This window comes from Aegilops tauschii, chromosome 3 (assembly GCF_002575655.3).
Source record: "Aegilops tauschii subsp. strangulata cultivar AL8/78 chromosome 3, Aet v6.0, whole genome shotgun sequence".
Taxonomy (NCBI): domain Eukaryota; kingdom Viridiplantae; phylum Streptophyta; class Magnoliopsida; order Poales; family Poaceae; genus Aegilops; species Aegilops tauschii.
Genome location: NC_053037.3, coordinates 342,427,132 through 342,441,767, shown reverse-complemented (window position 1 = coordinate 342,441,767; position 14,636 = coordinate 342,427,132). Strand labels below are relative to the sequence as shown.

The 14,636-nt window shown below is 42.3% G+C and overlaps 1 protein-coding gene across 5 annotated transcripts; it reads right to left on the bottom strand.

Moving 5' to 3' along the window:
* Positions 1–8,566: 8,566 nt before the first annotated feature.
* On the bottom strand, positions 8,567–13,642 carry LOC109766912 (uncharacterized). Of its 5 annotated transcripts, none has more exons than XR_012205004.1 (6): positions 13,327–13,642; positions 11,527–13,244; positions 11,226–11,431; positions 10,842–10,940; positions 9,339–9,504; positions 8,567–9,221 (listed from the first exon to the last, which is right to left on the bottom strand). XR_012205004.1 is itself a non-coding variant. In XM_045234837.2 (6 exons), exons 1-5 carry the CDS (start codon positions 13,614–13,616, stop codon positions 9,455–9,457), a joined length of 753 nt encoding a protein of 250 aa, XP_045090772.1. In that variant the 5' UTR covers positions 13,617–13,642; the 3' UTR covers positions 8,567–9,189; positions 9,278–9,454. The 5 variants fall into 5 exon arrangements, 4 of the variants coding, with proteins under 4 accessions (XP_045090772.1, XP_040259945.1, XP_045090773.1 ...); XM_045234837.2 differs by having other exon boundaries at positions 8,567–9,189; positions 9,278–9,504; positions 11,527–11,634; XM_040404011.3 differs by having other exon boundaries at positions 11,527–11,634.
* Between the last annotated feature and the right edge of the window lie 994 nt (positions 13,643–14,636).

Here is a 14,636-nt window from a genome sequence, read left to right as displayed (position 1 = left end):
ATTTGTATCTTTTACTATTTATTAGGCCCCCTCGTAGATAGGATCGACCGACTGTTCGAAAGCCACCTAAATTTTACTGTTAGGAGGTAAAACTAGTTCATGCAGTCAAATCTAGTACTCCTACTACTTTGTTCAAACAGGGAAGAAAGGGGGTGGGGTGGGGGAAGATTTGTTACCGGAATCTAGGACTTGGTCGAAAGAGGAAATAATGTGGGAAAAAAGTAGCAGAGACTGGCTATCCAATTGGTATGTTGGTCTAATAGGGAAATAAAGGGAAACGCAGTACAAACTCAATATAAACCGATCTATTGGTTGAAAAAGGAAAGAAAGTGGGGACTGAGGGACAAGTCAACAGCGTATGTCCAACACTAGATTTGCTAGCCTCACACAGTATAAGGTGGCTATACCGAACAAAAATGGGACCAACCCAGATATCCTGTTCTGATGTTTGTTGCCCCAAGCCCCTCTTATGTAATGCCACTGGTAAAATATAGCAGTCGCACTGTTAAAAGTAAGGACACGTTAAACCAATGTTGTTTTCAATGTAATACCTCCAGTAATATGAATCAATGGCACTGTTTTTCATGTCCTGCTAAATTTCCCATTAAGATAATGTAACAGCCCCAAAATTGGGTTATCAATTTTTGTGCTGTTATTCTCTCCTGGCACTCATTTTCAAAATTTTCTCCTGAGTTTGCTGGATGACCCTGAGAAAATTTTGTCATTTCCAACCTTTCAAAATCCTGCTCATGTCTTTTTCAGTGGGCAAGACCTCATTTGCATCAGCTCAATTCCTCTTAAACCCTAATTCCAAATTTTTGGAATTTGGATATGCCCTTGTGATTACAAAGGAGCCACCATTTTCCTTGTTCTGTTGATCCTCCCAATTGATCCCAGAGATCCTCCTATCTTTCTTAACCTTGGATATGCAAAAATATTGCTAAGTCCAATGCAATATTTTTGAATTATGATTTATTCCTTTTCTTGCCTTTCTGAGGAATAAAATCCAAAGGCATATCTAGCCATCTCCTAAATTCATGAGAATTGGTGGAGTTGATTCTTATGCCTAATCCAAGCTCTGGCAAGTATATTGGCCATAATTAAATAAGGAAAATTGCCTTTTCCTATTTAATGCCAATATTGCATTTCTGCCAATTTCCAAAGGAACTACTATTTTTATAGCAGAGAAAATTCCCACATAAATTGTGGAGCTTGTGCTTGCTATATAATCACTAGTTCCAACCTAATATCATGTTCCTCAGTTCAAAAATTTGGCACATGATCCAATGCAAGTTTCTGCCTTCTCTGATATTTTGCAAAGGAAGTGCTTTATTCCTAAATCCAATTGAGATGCAATTTGGCAGGGTGTTTAACATTGATAAATAACCCATGTATGCCAAATATGTGCTCAATCCATTCATCCTAACTCCCTGTGCAATTTTTCAAAGTTTCTGACCAGAATGCAACTTTGTGAAGGAAGTACCTTCATAGAGTTTCAAAATGGGATGAAACTTTGACATCCTCTCCTATATCTCAAATCAGCATCCTCCACCCAAATTTAGTTCATTTCATTTAACTATGTGAGCACAGGAGCAATTCTTGTTTTCTGTCCAAATTTTCAGTTTGTGAAGCAAGTGTATTTTATCTTGCTCCATTATGGCTGATAATTTTTCCAGGCCTTCTCCTACTCTAACATATCTCCACAAGATTGTGGCTCATTTCACTTGACCAATTGCCCTGAGGATTTTTCTGAAGTTTTTGGACAGAAATGATAGCTGTGAAGGAAGTACCATTTTGGTGAGTCCATTTGGTATGAACTTTTTATAGCATCATGGTATGTTCAGGTCATCAGGCTTTGCCAAGTTATAGCCCAATCCATCACTCCTAGTGAGTGTTTCATCATGATTAAGTTTCTGGGTCAGTTTTGGTGGTTGTACAGCAACTATGGTAAATAGTTGTCCATTTTACCTCAAAACTCCCAGGACCGTAGTCCTTTCTACCCCAAGCCTCCCGGACACCAAGTTTACCATTTACCCTCTCTGATTTAATCTCTAGGATGTTGCCAAGTTTGCAACAGCAAACTTGTGGAGCTTGTTTCACTCATCTCCATTTGTCTCTGCCCGATCTTTCACCATGGTAACACTCCATGCTGGAAGGACTACGCGGTAGACATGAATTTACATCAGTTAAAACCCCAGAGCACGCCATGCCAGTGGTGACTACGAGGGCAGCCAGCCAAAACGGTGGTCTAGCCACTATTCTCGTCGGCAGCGCTGCTCCGACCGTCTCTGACCTCGCCATTAATGCCCAGCAGTTCCCCCTCGGCGTCCTCTTCCCTCTGGACCTCTGGCCCCCTTCATTTTCTTCTCCGGCGAGCCGTGCCAACGCTCGAACAGTGTGTGCCCGTGAGCTCGTCCTCTTCCTCGCCGGTGTCCGCTTCCTCCTCTTGTCCTCGAGCCTTGCTCGTCTCCGTGAGCCTCTGCTGCTCGTCTTGATCCTCCCCGTCGCCTTCCCGTGGGCCTTGGCCGCGCCTGCCGACACTACGCCGTCGCCGACGCGCGGACAGGTCACCCGCCGCGTGCCACCTCCTCCCCTCCTGGCCCGGGCTATAAATAGCCAGGCCGAGCCTTCTCCGAGCAAGCCAACCCTTTCCCCCTCCCTCCAAAGCACTCCAGTACCGGAGCCCGACCGAATCCCTCGCCGGAGCGCTCGGATTTCCGGCGAGCCTGCCACTCTGCTCCGCCGCCCTATACCACCCCCGAGCTTCCCCGAGCCCCGTGCGCATCATGGATGGATGCGCCACATCCCTGCGACCCTCCCTAGTCTGTCGCCCCTCCATTCCCCTCACCGGAGCCCCGTGTCCACTGGAGGCCGAAGCCCTTCTCCACCGCGGGCCGGGTGGCTCCCTCCCCTGTGCTCGTCGCCGGCAATGGAGACTACCCCGGGGTGCACCTCCTCCTCCTGAACCCGTGGGTAGGTCGCCCGTCGCCTGCCGTGGCCGGAGTCGCCTGCGATCCTCGTCGGGGCGATCTCCTCCCCCGGCCTCGCTCGCTCCCGAGCAGGACGTAGAAGACGCCAGGGCCAGGCAGGCCCCTCCTCGCGCGGCCCCACCTGTCGGCGACCGAAGGGCCGGACCCAGTGCCACGTCAGATAAGTGGCGGCGCCCCCGCCGCGACGCCGCTTTCCCCGCGCGAAAGCGCATTTCTGGAAAGTGCGGTTTCAATCTCAGAAAGCGCATTTTGCTCTCCTTCGGCCGGGAATACGTTTCCCTCTGTGGAAAACGTATTTTCAGAAAAGACACGTTCTATTTAAACTACCAGGGACCTGTTTGTAGAAGTATTTTTACAGACTAGTCCCTGAGCTTTAAACGACCGTATCTTTTTACCCGTAACTCCGAATAAGGTGATTCCAGCGCTCGCGTGCTCTGTTCGTCGAGCTCTTTCCGTTGGTATCATTTTCATAATATTTTCACACAGTGAAAATGACCATTTTTCCCTTGACCGTAAACAGCCTCCTCCGAGAGAGAACTGTTTCCGGCAAATCTTTCCGCGATCGTTTCGCACTTCTTCCCGGAGTATTTGTCGACCCCCGGGCAAGCCAACCTCTTATCATGAGCCCCGAACGTGCATGTTGACTTTGCTTGCACCTTGTGTGTGTGTAGTTGCAATTGTTTCATATCGTTTTCATCTGCAGTTATTCCTTTATGCCTGTCATGCATGCTTGCGTTTTCATGATATCTTTTGCCATGCTAATTAAAATGTTGTTATTGATAATGCCATGTCACTACTCTACTTTATTTGCATGTCATCGTTATAAACTGTTATGAGGATTGTAATGCACCATTGATATACTATTGTCGTGTCCTTTATGTTATAGTTGTGCACTTGAGGAGTTCAATATTTTGTTCGTGCATTTGTATGTGGCATGTTGCACTCATGTTAAATATGTTCATGATGATGGAGAAGGAAATAAAATGACTTAATAATAACAAACCTCCTCCGTCATCGATGGGATCGAGTCATAGTGCCGCCAAACCGAACTTTTTCAGTGCAGCCACATTTGCCTTTTTGGGAAGGCCTTAATGCGATCTATTGTCGTGCCTCTCGTCGGTGCCTCCAACTAGGGAAGGTTATGGGCGTGCTTACCCTGATCAGGTAAGCGGACATAACCTTGTGTGCTCGTTTTTGAGATTTTTGGTACCAGTCCCCGAGTGGGAGTGTCCCCGAGTGGGAGTTGACCACGATGGTGGTCGGGGTGTCTTTGGTAGACACGGGGCCACCCAGGACCAGCCCGTTGGGGATTGGGTCGGAGTGGCCAGGAGAGCGTCATGGCAGTAGGTTGGTTTCGTCGGAATATCGTTGGTCCACCCGAATGGGATGACGAGGCCATGGGTTCCGTGGTGTGGGTACAGTGTGCTACCTCTGCAGAGTGTATAAAGTCTATCGATAGCAACAGTTCGTAGTAGGTCCCACTATCAGGTCTTGGTCGAAATGGAGGATAAACCTGAAGTAGTTAAGTTGGTAAATAAATATGTGATAACAAGAATATGGTAACTTGAACTATGAGATAGTCGTGAGGAGTCACGACGATATCTTGATGATGAGATAAGTGGTTGTGATCGCCGTAAGGATCACGGGCCAAATATTGGTCGTGGTTGTGATCGCCGTAAGGATCACAGTTGGAGACCAAGTGTTGGTCGTGGTTGTGATCGCCGTAAGGATCACGAGTTGTTCTTGAGAAAGACCACTTTGGTGGTGTGTTTGTGATACAGAGATGATCACAGTTGATAAGAGAGTCCGAGGGACTCGGTGCACAAGTTTGGTTGCATTGCTGGAATAATATATCATTATTTGCATTTAAAGAACCATGATAGAACAGAAGATGATTGCATAATGTTAACATGCTATGTCTGCATTGGATATTATTGGTAGTTTATTTTCAGCATAGTTTCTTGATGCCATGCTATGCTTTGATTGACATGTTAAGTTATGCCATGATTGAGATAAAATTCTATGTTTTGCTATTACAATGTTATAATCATGTTCTGATATGCCATGTCATTGCCATGTTAGTAGATGTTATGATTTTGTTCATGCTTAGTTGATTTTTATCATGCCATGTTTAGTAATTGATATGAGATAGGGTGTTGCATGCGCTCGGTTCTTGCTTTGTCTTCTGCTTGTTTGGATGCTATGTATTTGGTTGTCTTGCAAGTACATTCAATGTACTGACCTGGCGTGTCATGCCAGTTTTGTAGGTCGTACCCGTATTGCTCGCTTGATCCGTCGTGCTAGGTCGTAATCTTGCCAGTCCTGTGAGTTGTGGAGCCTAGCCAGAGTTGTTATGCTGCCAAACCAAGACTTCCGCCGCCATTTTTATCAGACTTCCGCTGTCATTTAATAGCCTTAGGGCTATGCCAGATAATTGTATTCATCAATGATGTAATCTCATATACATGTATTTGATGAATATTTTTGTACCTGGAATGCTGTATTATGGACCTGTCGTGCGTCACGTGTTATCCTGGCCTGACGTGCGAAGGCCCCCTGCTCCATGCGGATCGGGGTGCCACAGATAAGTTGCTTCTTTTTGTTAGAAATGCAACTGTCCTGGTCCGCCTACTCTCCCGTGCCCAAATACCAACTCTTTAGCAGTTGTTAATGTAATGTTGCTGGTAAAATGAAGCAATGGCACCATTAAAGTAATGTCGTATTTAATGATTGTCATAGTTAATCCTAATGCCCACACTAATATCTAGCAATGCTGCTGCTTTAAAAATTGCTACTGTCCTTGTAGGATCTCCATTCAGATAAGGAACATGCTTCTTTTCATTTGATGTATGTTTCATCACTTGTTAGTCACCCTCCTTTCCACCTTTTTGTGCAAACAAAGATATACATTTCACGCTTGATCTTAGATGAACTGCACAAATGATATCCAAATTATAGTTGAACATTCACGAGCTTCACAACCAACCTTGATGTTGCTCAATTTTATTGCAACTAATGAAGAAGAAGCTGCTAGCTCATGGGACATTGCTTCATTTTAGGTGAACTGCACAAAAAGGTCCCATGAATTGAATCAACCATGTTGGTGACTGGTGTCATCCCTTCTACGGTGGCGTTGACTGCCGATATGGTTCCCATCACGAGGTATGTTTCTTTTTTATCCGACCGTTTGCCAAAGATCCTGCATGTTGAGTCTGCTCTTGTACTACTGTTTTGGCACTGCCATGATAAAGCAGTAATGTTATTCTTTTGCACCTTAATCTAGTGGCACTATTAATTTGAGGCAATGTTTTGGCACCGCTAGTGCTACTGATTTTTTTATATATCGAAAGAGGGGGTTTCCTCCGATTTCATTAAAGAAACTCAACCATAGAGAACCATTATCCGACAACATCTCAGTGTAAACGGGCAGTGATGCAACTACTACTAGAGCAAACTGAGTACTAGCAGGAGACAAGTTCGCCACATAAGCTAGGCAGGTAGGGGGACACAGCACCAGCTTGACCAAGTTTGGATTACAACCCAAATGCTACCACAGAAACATCAAGGGGGAAGATAGGGACTGAAAGAGCCAGCTTCAGCATCCCAGTCTAAGCACCCCCGGCCTCCATCCTTGCGATGCACGGTACACCTTGCTTGCCACCTGCTCGACCCTAGTACCACTGATAAAATGAAGTAATAATACAGCTAAAATAGAGCGAGTGTCCTCTCTATCATTTCATATCCAATGTAGATAAAGAAAGTGCTTCTTTTAGTTAGTATCACTAGTACGCGTCGGTGCTATACAAACGGTTTTTAACCCCTTTCCGTGATGACATTTGGAACCGTCGCCAAGTGAGTGTGGGCGATAGGGGGTCCTTCCCACACGACCCAGAAACCGTCGGGGATAGGCGCTCCTGGGACATAGGCTGGGGCAAAATGAGCCCGTGTGCGATCGGGCGAGGCATCAAAACCCAATCATTTCCGTTCGTATGTACATCCCACACGGTGAATCCCAGAAAAACATTTCCGTTCGTATGTATATCACACAGAGTCAATCCAAGGAATATGTTTCCGTTCTTATGTACATCCCACATAGTCAATCCAGGGAAAACGTTTCTGTTCGTATGTACGTCCCACACAGTCAATCCAGGGAAAACTTTTCCGTTCGAATGTATTTCCCACACAGTCAATCCACGAAAAACGTTTCCGTTCGTATGTACATCCCACACAGTCAATCCAGGGAAAACGTTTCTGTTCGTACGTACATTCCACACAGGTTTATTTATAGGCTCGTGTGTGATAGGTGTAACTATCACACACGCTCTGCCTTGGTTAACCGTTTGCTTTTATCGACTACATCACACACGATTTGATGAAGAAAACTGTGTGGCATTGGGCTATCCATCACAAGCGCTTTTACTGCTAGAACCGTTTGCAAAGTTCCATGACACATTTAGCAGGTTTATTAGTTTACAATTAATAATTCCAGTATTACACAAATTACATTTCATATCGAGCCGTTTGCTAATTTCATATCAGGCACATAAATATATTTTAACATCACAGTACGATAGCTACCTGAAAACAACATAGTACAACATATAGCTAGTTCAACTTCATAAGAACAATATTAGAACAATATATTCATTTCCCTAATCAAGATCATCCAGGCTCGTCTTATCTACCTCTGCTTTCAGTTCAGTAAGAACCTGTTTTGCACTAGCCGATTGGGAAAGTGCCTCCTTCGCCAACACCATCTTAGCAAAGTCCGATTTAAAAAATCTGAGCTCATTCTCCACCTTCCTCTTTTTATCCCGCATCTTTAAATATTTTTCAGCGTTGACAACACTTTCTCTAAGCCTACCTCTGTTCTCTTCCCCATACATGCTCCAGAGCTTTGCTAGGCACATCTTCAAAGACTGTGGCCACTCTTGATCAACCCACTCCAAGTAAGAACACTTCCGTTCATCCTATAATATTTAAAACTAGATAAGTAACAATTGTAGGAGAAATGGGTTTATAGCAACATAGAAAATCACCAATGCTTATTTTGAAAAACTGAAGAAACATGTTAATTATGACATATCTTCTCAAAAAGATCAATGTGCAAATGAATTAATTGGTACTAAGACAACAATCAAATTCTGAAAATCAGAAACTATAATTAACTACAACAACGCTACAAGTTCTTACTCATGTACAATAAATAACAAATTAAACATTTTATGAAGAAGGTAAATATAACTGCAACAGCATAGCGACAGTGTTTGGATGAATGCAAATTGATACTAACAGGTGTGTACATGCACAAATTTAGTAACATCTATCTATCTATATACATACATACATACATACATACATACATACATACATACATACATACACTAATTAGGCACTTCCAAGAAATTCCCACATTAATTAGTAATTACGGGCCGTTCATTTGGTGGGACCGAATTATTATGGTGCAGATTAACACTATGAATTTTCTTTTTAGATAACGCTAGAGATTTTTCAACATGGACAACAAGTCCAATGGGCTCACGTAAGACATGTTCAATAGGCTCACGTAAGACATGTCCAATAGGCTCACGTAGGCCAATGAAAAGGATGGCGTAGGCCAATTAAAATTCTACCAAAACAAATCCATCTCCATTGTAGAAAAAACATCTCCTCCAAAAATAAAAGAACAACCGGCCCGTGCAGGCAGGATCGGTCGCTTCTCCTCTACAACGGCATCGACGTAACCCCTCGCTTCTTCTCTCCCTCATCGACAGATCGGCGATAGCCAAAACACCACTTCTCATCCTAGAATCGATGTAACATTTTTCTCTCCCTGATCCTCTCTGTCCCCAAACTTTTAATTTTCACGGATTTCAGGTTATAACTACAGTATATTACAATATTGAAACCGTTTTCAGCCCAATAAATAAATCAATCTCGTGGTTTCTGATGCAGCAGAGGTGGTGCACGGATAGGCGGATAGCAGTTTGAAGCAGCCTCGGCGATTGCTGTCGTTGGCAAGGTTTCAGAGTGCATGTTCGTCAGCAGTTGCTGCTGGCCCCAATCCGCACGAAAGTAACCTGTAGCCTTTATTCTCCTGTTATATTAGCAAACTCTTCTTCCCTATTGGCGTTTTGTTGAGCTGAAGCCCTTGCGCCGGTGTTCATCTTTCTTTCCATCTACGGGTGCCATCTTTTAGCTGTCCTTGACATCAAGATTCATCAGCGCCCACTGCAATTATCAATGAATTATCAATGAAAAAGCACGACCCACAATCCAAATCTTACACATGGCATCGTTGACTGCAGGCTGGGAGGCACGTATCGAGGCAGGCAGCCAGCAACAGACCTGGGTCAGGGCAGATTCCAGGAACTACAATGGATTGGCAGCATGCAAGATTCACACCCCAAATTGGGTTTGAGTACACGTGCTGCGCCAGAGCGGCGCCCGCGCCGGAGAGCCGATCACATCGTGTGTCCTGTCCGTACTCCATATAGTGTGCTTGGGATGATATCTACAAGCAGATCAAGCAGATTATCATATACAATATGTAAGTATTAATGCTTTGTTTCATTGGTATAATTAGATTAGTTCATAGATTTTGGTTAGTGCATTCAGCCACTAAACTATCTAATTACCAACTAAGATCGACGATGAATTTACTGCTCTAGTACAATGCAGATGTGCCAAGTCATTGTCATGTGTGCATGTACGACTTGCTAATGGCCTGAAACAGTCTCTCCCCTGGTACGTACACAAGCCAATGAGCACACCCATCTACACTGGTATGAATACATTGCATATGTACAATTGGGGAAAAATCTCTTTGCCACTTAGGTTTTGAAAGTTATGTCCCGATTTTTACAAGTTCAAATATATATCTTATTTAATTTTGCAGTTACACAGTTAAGGTTATCAGATCAATGTTAAAGTTTTAAATATCTGTGGGGTTCATAGATAATTGCTTCAGCTTTCACTAAGTGTGCTAGCACACTATATTTTGTATCTGAAGGAAACAAGTGATCTTGCAATAAAATCAATTATTTACTTTCATGTGGATATCATTTTTATTTTGTAGGTACATGCAGTTTTGTAGATGCCTTATGTTAGATTTTGTTCGTAGCTACCTTGATGAAAAAAGGTGGTAGTGAGCAGACTAAAATTAATTCTGTTGCAAAAAAATTGATGTCAGCAAAGAATACCAATGTAGAATTGTTAAATCTCCATATTAAGCTTTGGAGAGGAAAATGTTTCTCAGTTGGTGATGCGGGAATTTCGTCTCCTGTTTACATTTCCCATTAGTGAGATCCTGAAATATGACTTCTGGACTTACATGGAAAGAGTTTCTGGATTATGAAATTATGACTACTTCCTATAGATTTTACAAATATATCCATATATTGGTCATGACAAAGTTGTCAGGACACACAAGTAGATTATGTTGAAACTTCACCGCCAGCTCAAGACAAGAGGACTAGGTAATTATTAGTCCTATTAATGTTTCTTTCCCACTGCCACGAGTTAGATTTCATTGATCTTCAAACTTATGTTGATGTGAACATTTTCTGCTTACAATAATCATTATCTTATTAAGATATGTCTGATAATTTTGAACCTTACAGTATATACATGATAACATATATCTATATAAGCATTGGCTATATGGATAGTCATAATACATACCAGCCAGACATTTTCGAATGGCTAATTTCCATTATCATTTTCTTCATTTAAGGAAGTTTTTAATCTTGGAACTCAGTGTTTACAAATCTTGAAGATGAAACAGAAGAGCAACAAAGAGAAGCAAGAGGTGCCAAATTAACAAACAGGGACGACAAAATCAAGAGGTACCTTGATGCTTGGTACATATCCGAATGTGAAGCCTCATGGCACATATTTCAGTTTCCTCTTCAGTATAGAGAGCCAGTGGTTGAAAGGTTACAATTTCACCTAGAGAATGAACATGTTAGGGTATTCCTGGACTCGGTGGATTTAGATAAAATTGTATCTCGCCCTAACATAGAAAAGACAATGTTCACAGAATGGATAACAGTCAAGCAATTGCATGACGAAGCTCGCAGTTTGACGTATGCACAGTTTCCAACCAAATGGACTTGGCATGCAACAGAGAAAGAATGGAGGAAAAAACGTGGTGGAAAAAAAAAACATACGCAGGATTTAGTATGCACAACCAACAAGCGGTTAAAAATACTACTTGAGAATGCTCCTAAATACCATGAAAGGATGCAGATTCTAGGAAGAAACCCGAACTGTTGATGGGGTTGTACATCCAACATACAAATCTGCATGTTATGCTCTTGGGCTTCTTAATGACGACAAGGAGTGGGATGACTGCATCAAGGAAGCATCCCATTGGGCCTCTGCTCCTCAAATGCGCCAACTTTTCTACACGATACTTTGATTTTGCAAGGTAACGGATCCTGCAAAGTTGTGGCAAACAAACTGGGAATTACTATCTGAGGGCATCCAACGTTGGCAAAGAAGAATACTCAATTTTCAGGCCCTAGAACTCAACTCAGCACAAATAAAGAGGCTCCTCTTGGCAGAGATGGAACACCTGTTGACCAAAGGTGGTAAGTCCCTCAAAGATTTTCCAGGAATGCCACTACCAGATAGTTCAATTCTTCAAGATATAAGTAATAGATTAGTAAACGAGGAACTAAACTAAGATAAAGATTCATTAAGAATAGAGCACACAGAGTTACTGCAAAAGCTAAATCAAGATCAGAGGATGGCTTTTGCTGTTATAATAGAATCAGGTAATAGCAGTCTTGGAAAATTGATTTTCGTTGACGGATATGATGGAACTGGAAAGACATTTTTGCGGAAAGCAGTCACAAGAAAATTAAGATCTGAAGGAAAAATAGTTCTAGGCTTCTAGCAGTGGCTTCAAGTGGTACAACAACGCTTCTTTTACAGGGTGGAAGAACAGCTCATTCAAGATTTCACATTCCGCTCAAGATCACTAACGAGTCGACATGCAACATCAAGCAAGGAACATTTCTCGCGGAACTAATAAAGAAAACTTCACTGATAATATGGGATGAAGAACCTATGACACCCAAGCACTGTTTTGAGGCACTAGACAAGAGTTTGAGAGACATACTTCGATTCACAAATGAGGATGCCGAGCATAGACTGTTTGGAGGAATGACGGTAGTCTTGGGAGGTGACTTCAGGCGAATCCTACCAGTTATTCCAAAGGGGGAAAGGGAACATATCATTTCTGCATCTGTAAAGAGATCCTAAATATGCGTCTGAATTCATCTGAGTTTCTAAATAGTCTAACATTTTCTGGAATACCAGATCATGAACTGAGGCTGAAAGTAGGATTACCAGTAATGCTTACGACTATGAATAACTTCAATCAAAGTGCAGGACTTTGCAATGGGACAAGACTAACAATAACACAGCTAGAGAAGCGTTTCATCGAAGGCCAGGTCATAACAGGTACTAACATTGGCGACAAAGTTTACATCCCACGAATTATTATGTCACCAAGTGATTCAGAATGGCCTTTCATTGTGAAAAGGAGACAATACCCAATATCAGTGTGCTTTGCTATGACTATAAACAAAAGTCAGGGGCAATCTCTCAAAAAGTTTTGACTCTACTTACAAAGGCAAGTGTTCACACAGCTCTATGTTGCAATGTCAAGGGTTACCAGCAGAAATGGATTGCGGATACTCATATCAGATGAAGAGCGTCGATCCGACAAGGTTGCAGAAAACATTGTTTTCAAGGATGTATTATAGATATTTGTTTTTCAATAGCTAGAATTACAACAGGTACAACCATTCTTATATGACTAAATATAATGTGTTGAAGACATAGCAACCTTATCTTTTTTAAATTGAATTTTTAAAATTGTTTTAAATAGTTGTCTCTGAAATATTTTATTTGTCAGCAAGGTACTTCTCTCTGCATTTACAGGCAAACAAAAATATTGGGGTAAGGGCTCACAACTGATTTCACAAAATCAATATCAGTTATATATGTATATGCATCAGGGACGTGGTTCTAAAGTTACAGAACCATTAAGGAACAAAGATCATTTTCTCAATTACTATAACATTTATTTCTTAGATAGCCTAGCAATTCATATCCGGTCTCACAAATAATAGAAAATTGGACAATGTAATTGCTAAACAAAATACTGGAACAAGTAATTTCGTAGCTGCATCTGCCCAGCAATCTCCTTGATGGCTCCTCCACCATCGTCTCTGAAGTACACTGTACAGCAGGATGCAGACATACGCTACTCAAATTTATTTAATAGATTGAGGAAATGGTAAGGCAAAGGGACGATACGCACCTGTTCGTACAAACGCTGGCGCTGGATAAGGTAATGCTCCTTTCTTTGGTAGATGGATAGGAGCCGCCAGCGCTGCTGCTGGATGAGAAACGCTGCTCAACAACGCTGGCGCCGGAGGAGATTGCAGCTGCGGCGGAGACGGAGTACCACACCGCAAAGGGGAACGGCCAGATGGCCGGCGCTCCGGCCGGCGATGCGATGCAGTTCGCGAAGGAGGACTTTAGAAGGTCACCGATGCACGCGCTGTGCACGAGAGCCACCGGCGCAGCTGCTCTCATGGCGCCGCTCATGCTAGCAAAAATCTGTGACTAATAAAAGTACGCACATCTAAGCAGCCACGGTGTCACTCACTACAGAAAATACATTTTTTTAGTTGTACAGAAAATACAATTGTTACTAATTACATCTGGTTTCATATATTAAAAAAATCTGTAATAAAACTACCCTCTCTGCATCAAAATATAGGACTTTTTAAGGCTAAACTAGCCTAAAAAATGACTTATATTTTGATACAGAAGTAGTTCGTGGGACCAATTTTAATTCACTAACAAAAACGGGTAAAAAAATCAGGATTTTTATCCCTGACAATTTTATTCTCAATGGACGTCACAACTCCCTGCAAATAAACTACTTCCTAAATACATCCATGTTAGCGTTAAGTACGGTTAGAGAGAGTATTACCAAAAAAGAAAACTTTCAATCTCAATCGGACACATATAATGCCATCATAAAAAGCAACTACAAATCATAGCAAATCTAACAGTTGAGTATACGATTCACCCAAGGAGTTTTCTAAGGTGTTCTACAATTGAACACTATCATGCAAAGAAGTAGTAACTTAAGGAATATGATACTAATTTTAGTTTTAGATTTAATTTTAATTTTAATCTAAAAATATAAAGATAAATTGCAGTTTCAAAAAAGAACACATTTAGCAATCTTTGTATCCAATAGTACATTCACTAAGGCCATGAATAAGCGTACATTTTCTTCATTTGTCTCCGCAATTAATATGCTAGCCCGTGCGAACGCACGGGGTGGCGACTAGTAGAACTAATAGCACTAAGAACATCCATTATGTATGCCAAAACTGGTGTAAAGACAACTATTGCTACATCTCATACCGGTGCCCTGCACTGGCGAGCCTATGCAGCGGAAAAAAATCAGGGATCCGGACTCCGGAGCACCTAGTTGCTCCGATGCCCAGTTCCTTCGTGCCATAAAGATTTAGTATTTTACTGCTTGGCTGCTCGGATGTGTGGACCAAAGTTGGCTGCACAAACTGCTGAAGCGGTGCCAAATAATTTTCT

What these genes read in the sequence shown, in the direction of transcription:
- LOC109766912 (XM_045234837.2), bottom strand. Translation starts at nt 13,616, where the DNA reads ATGAGCGGCGCCATGAGAGCAGCTGCGCCGGTGGCTCTCGTGCACAGC. An exon ending in GCCAGCGTTTGTACGAACAG is followed by an intron (nt 11,635 to 13,326) that starts GTGCGTATCGTC and finishes TATATCTTGAAG; the next exon opens with AATTGAACTATCTGGTAGTG. An exon ending in AGCCTCTTTATTTGTGCTGA is followed by an intron (nt 11,432 to 11,526) that starts GTTGAGTTCTAG and finishes ACAACTTTGCAG; the next exon opens with GATCCGTTACCTTGCAAAAT.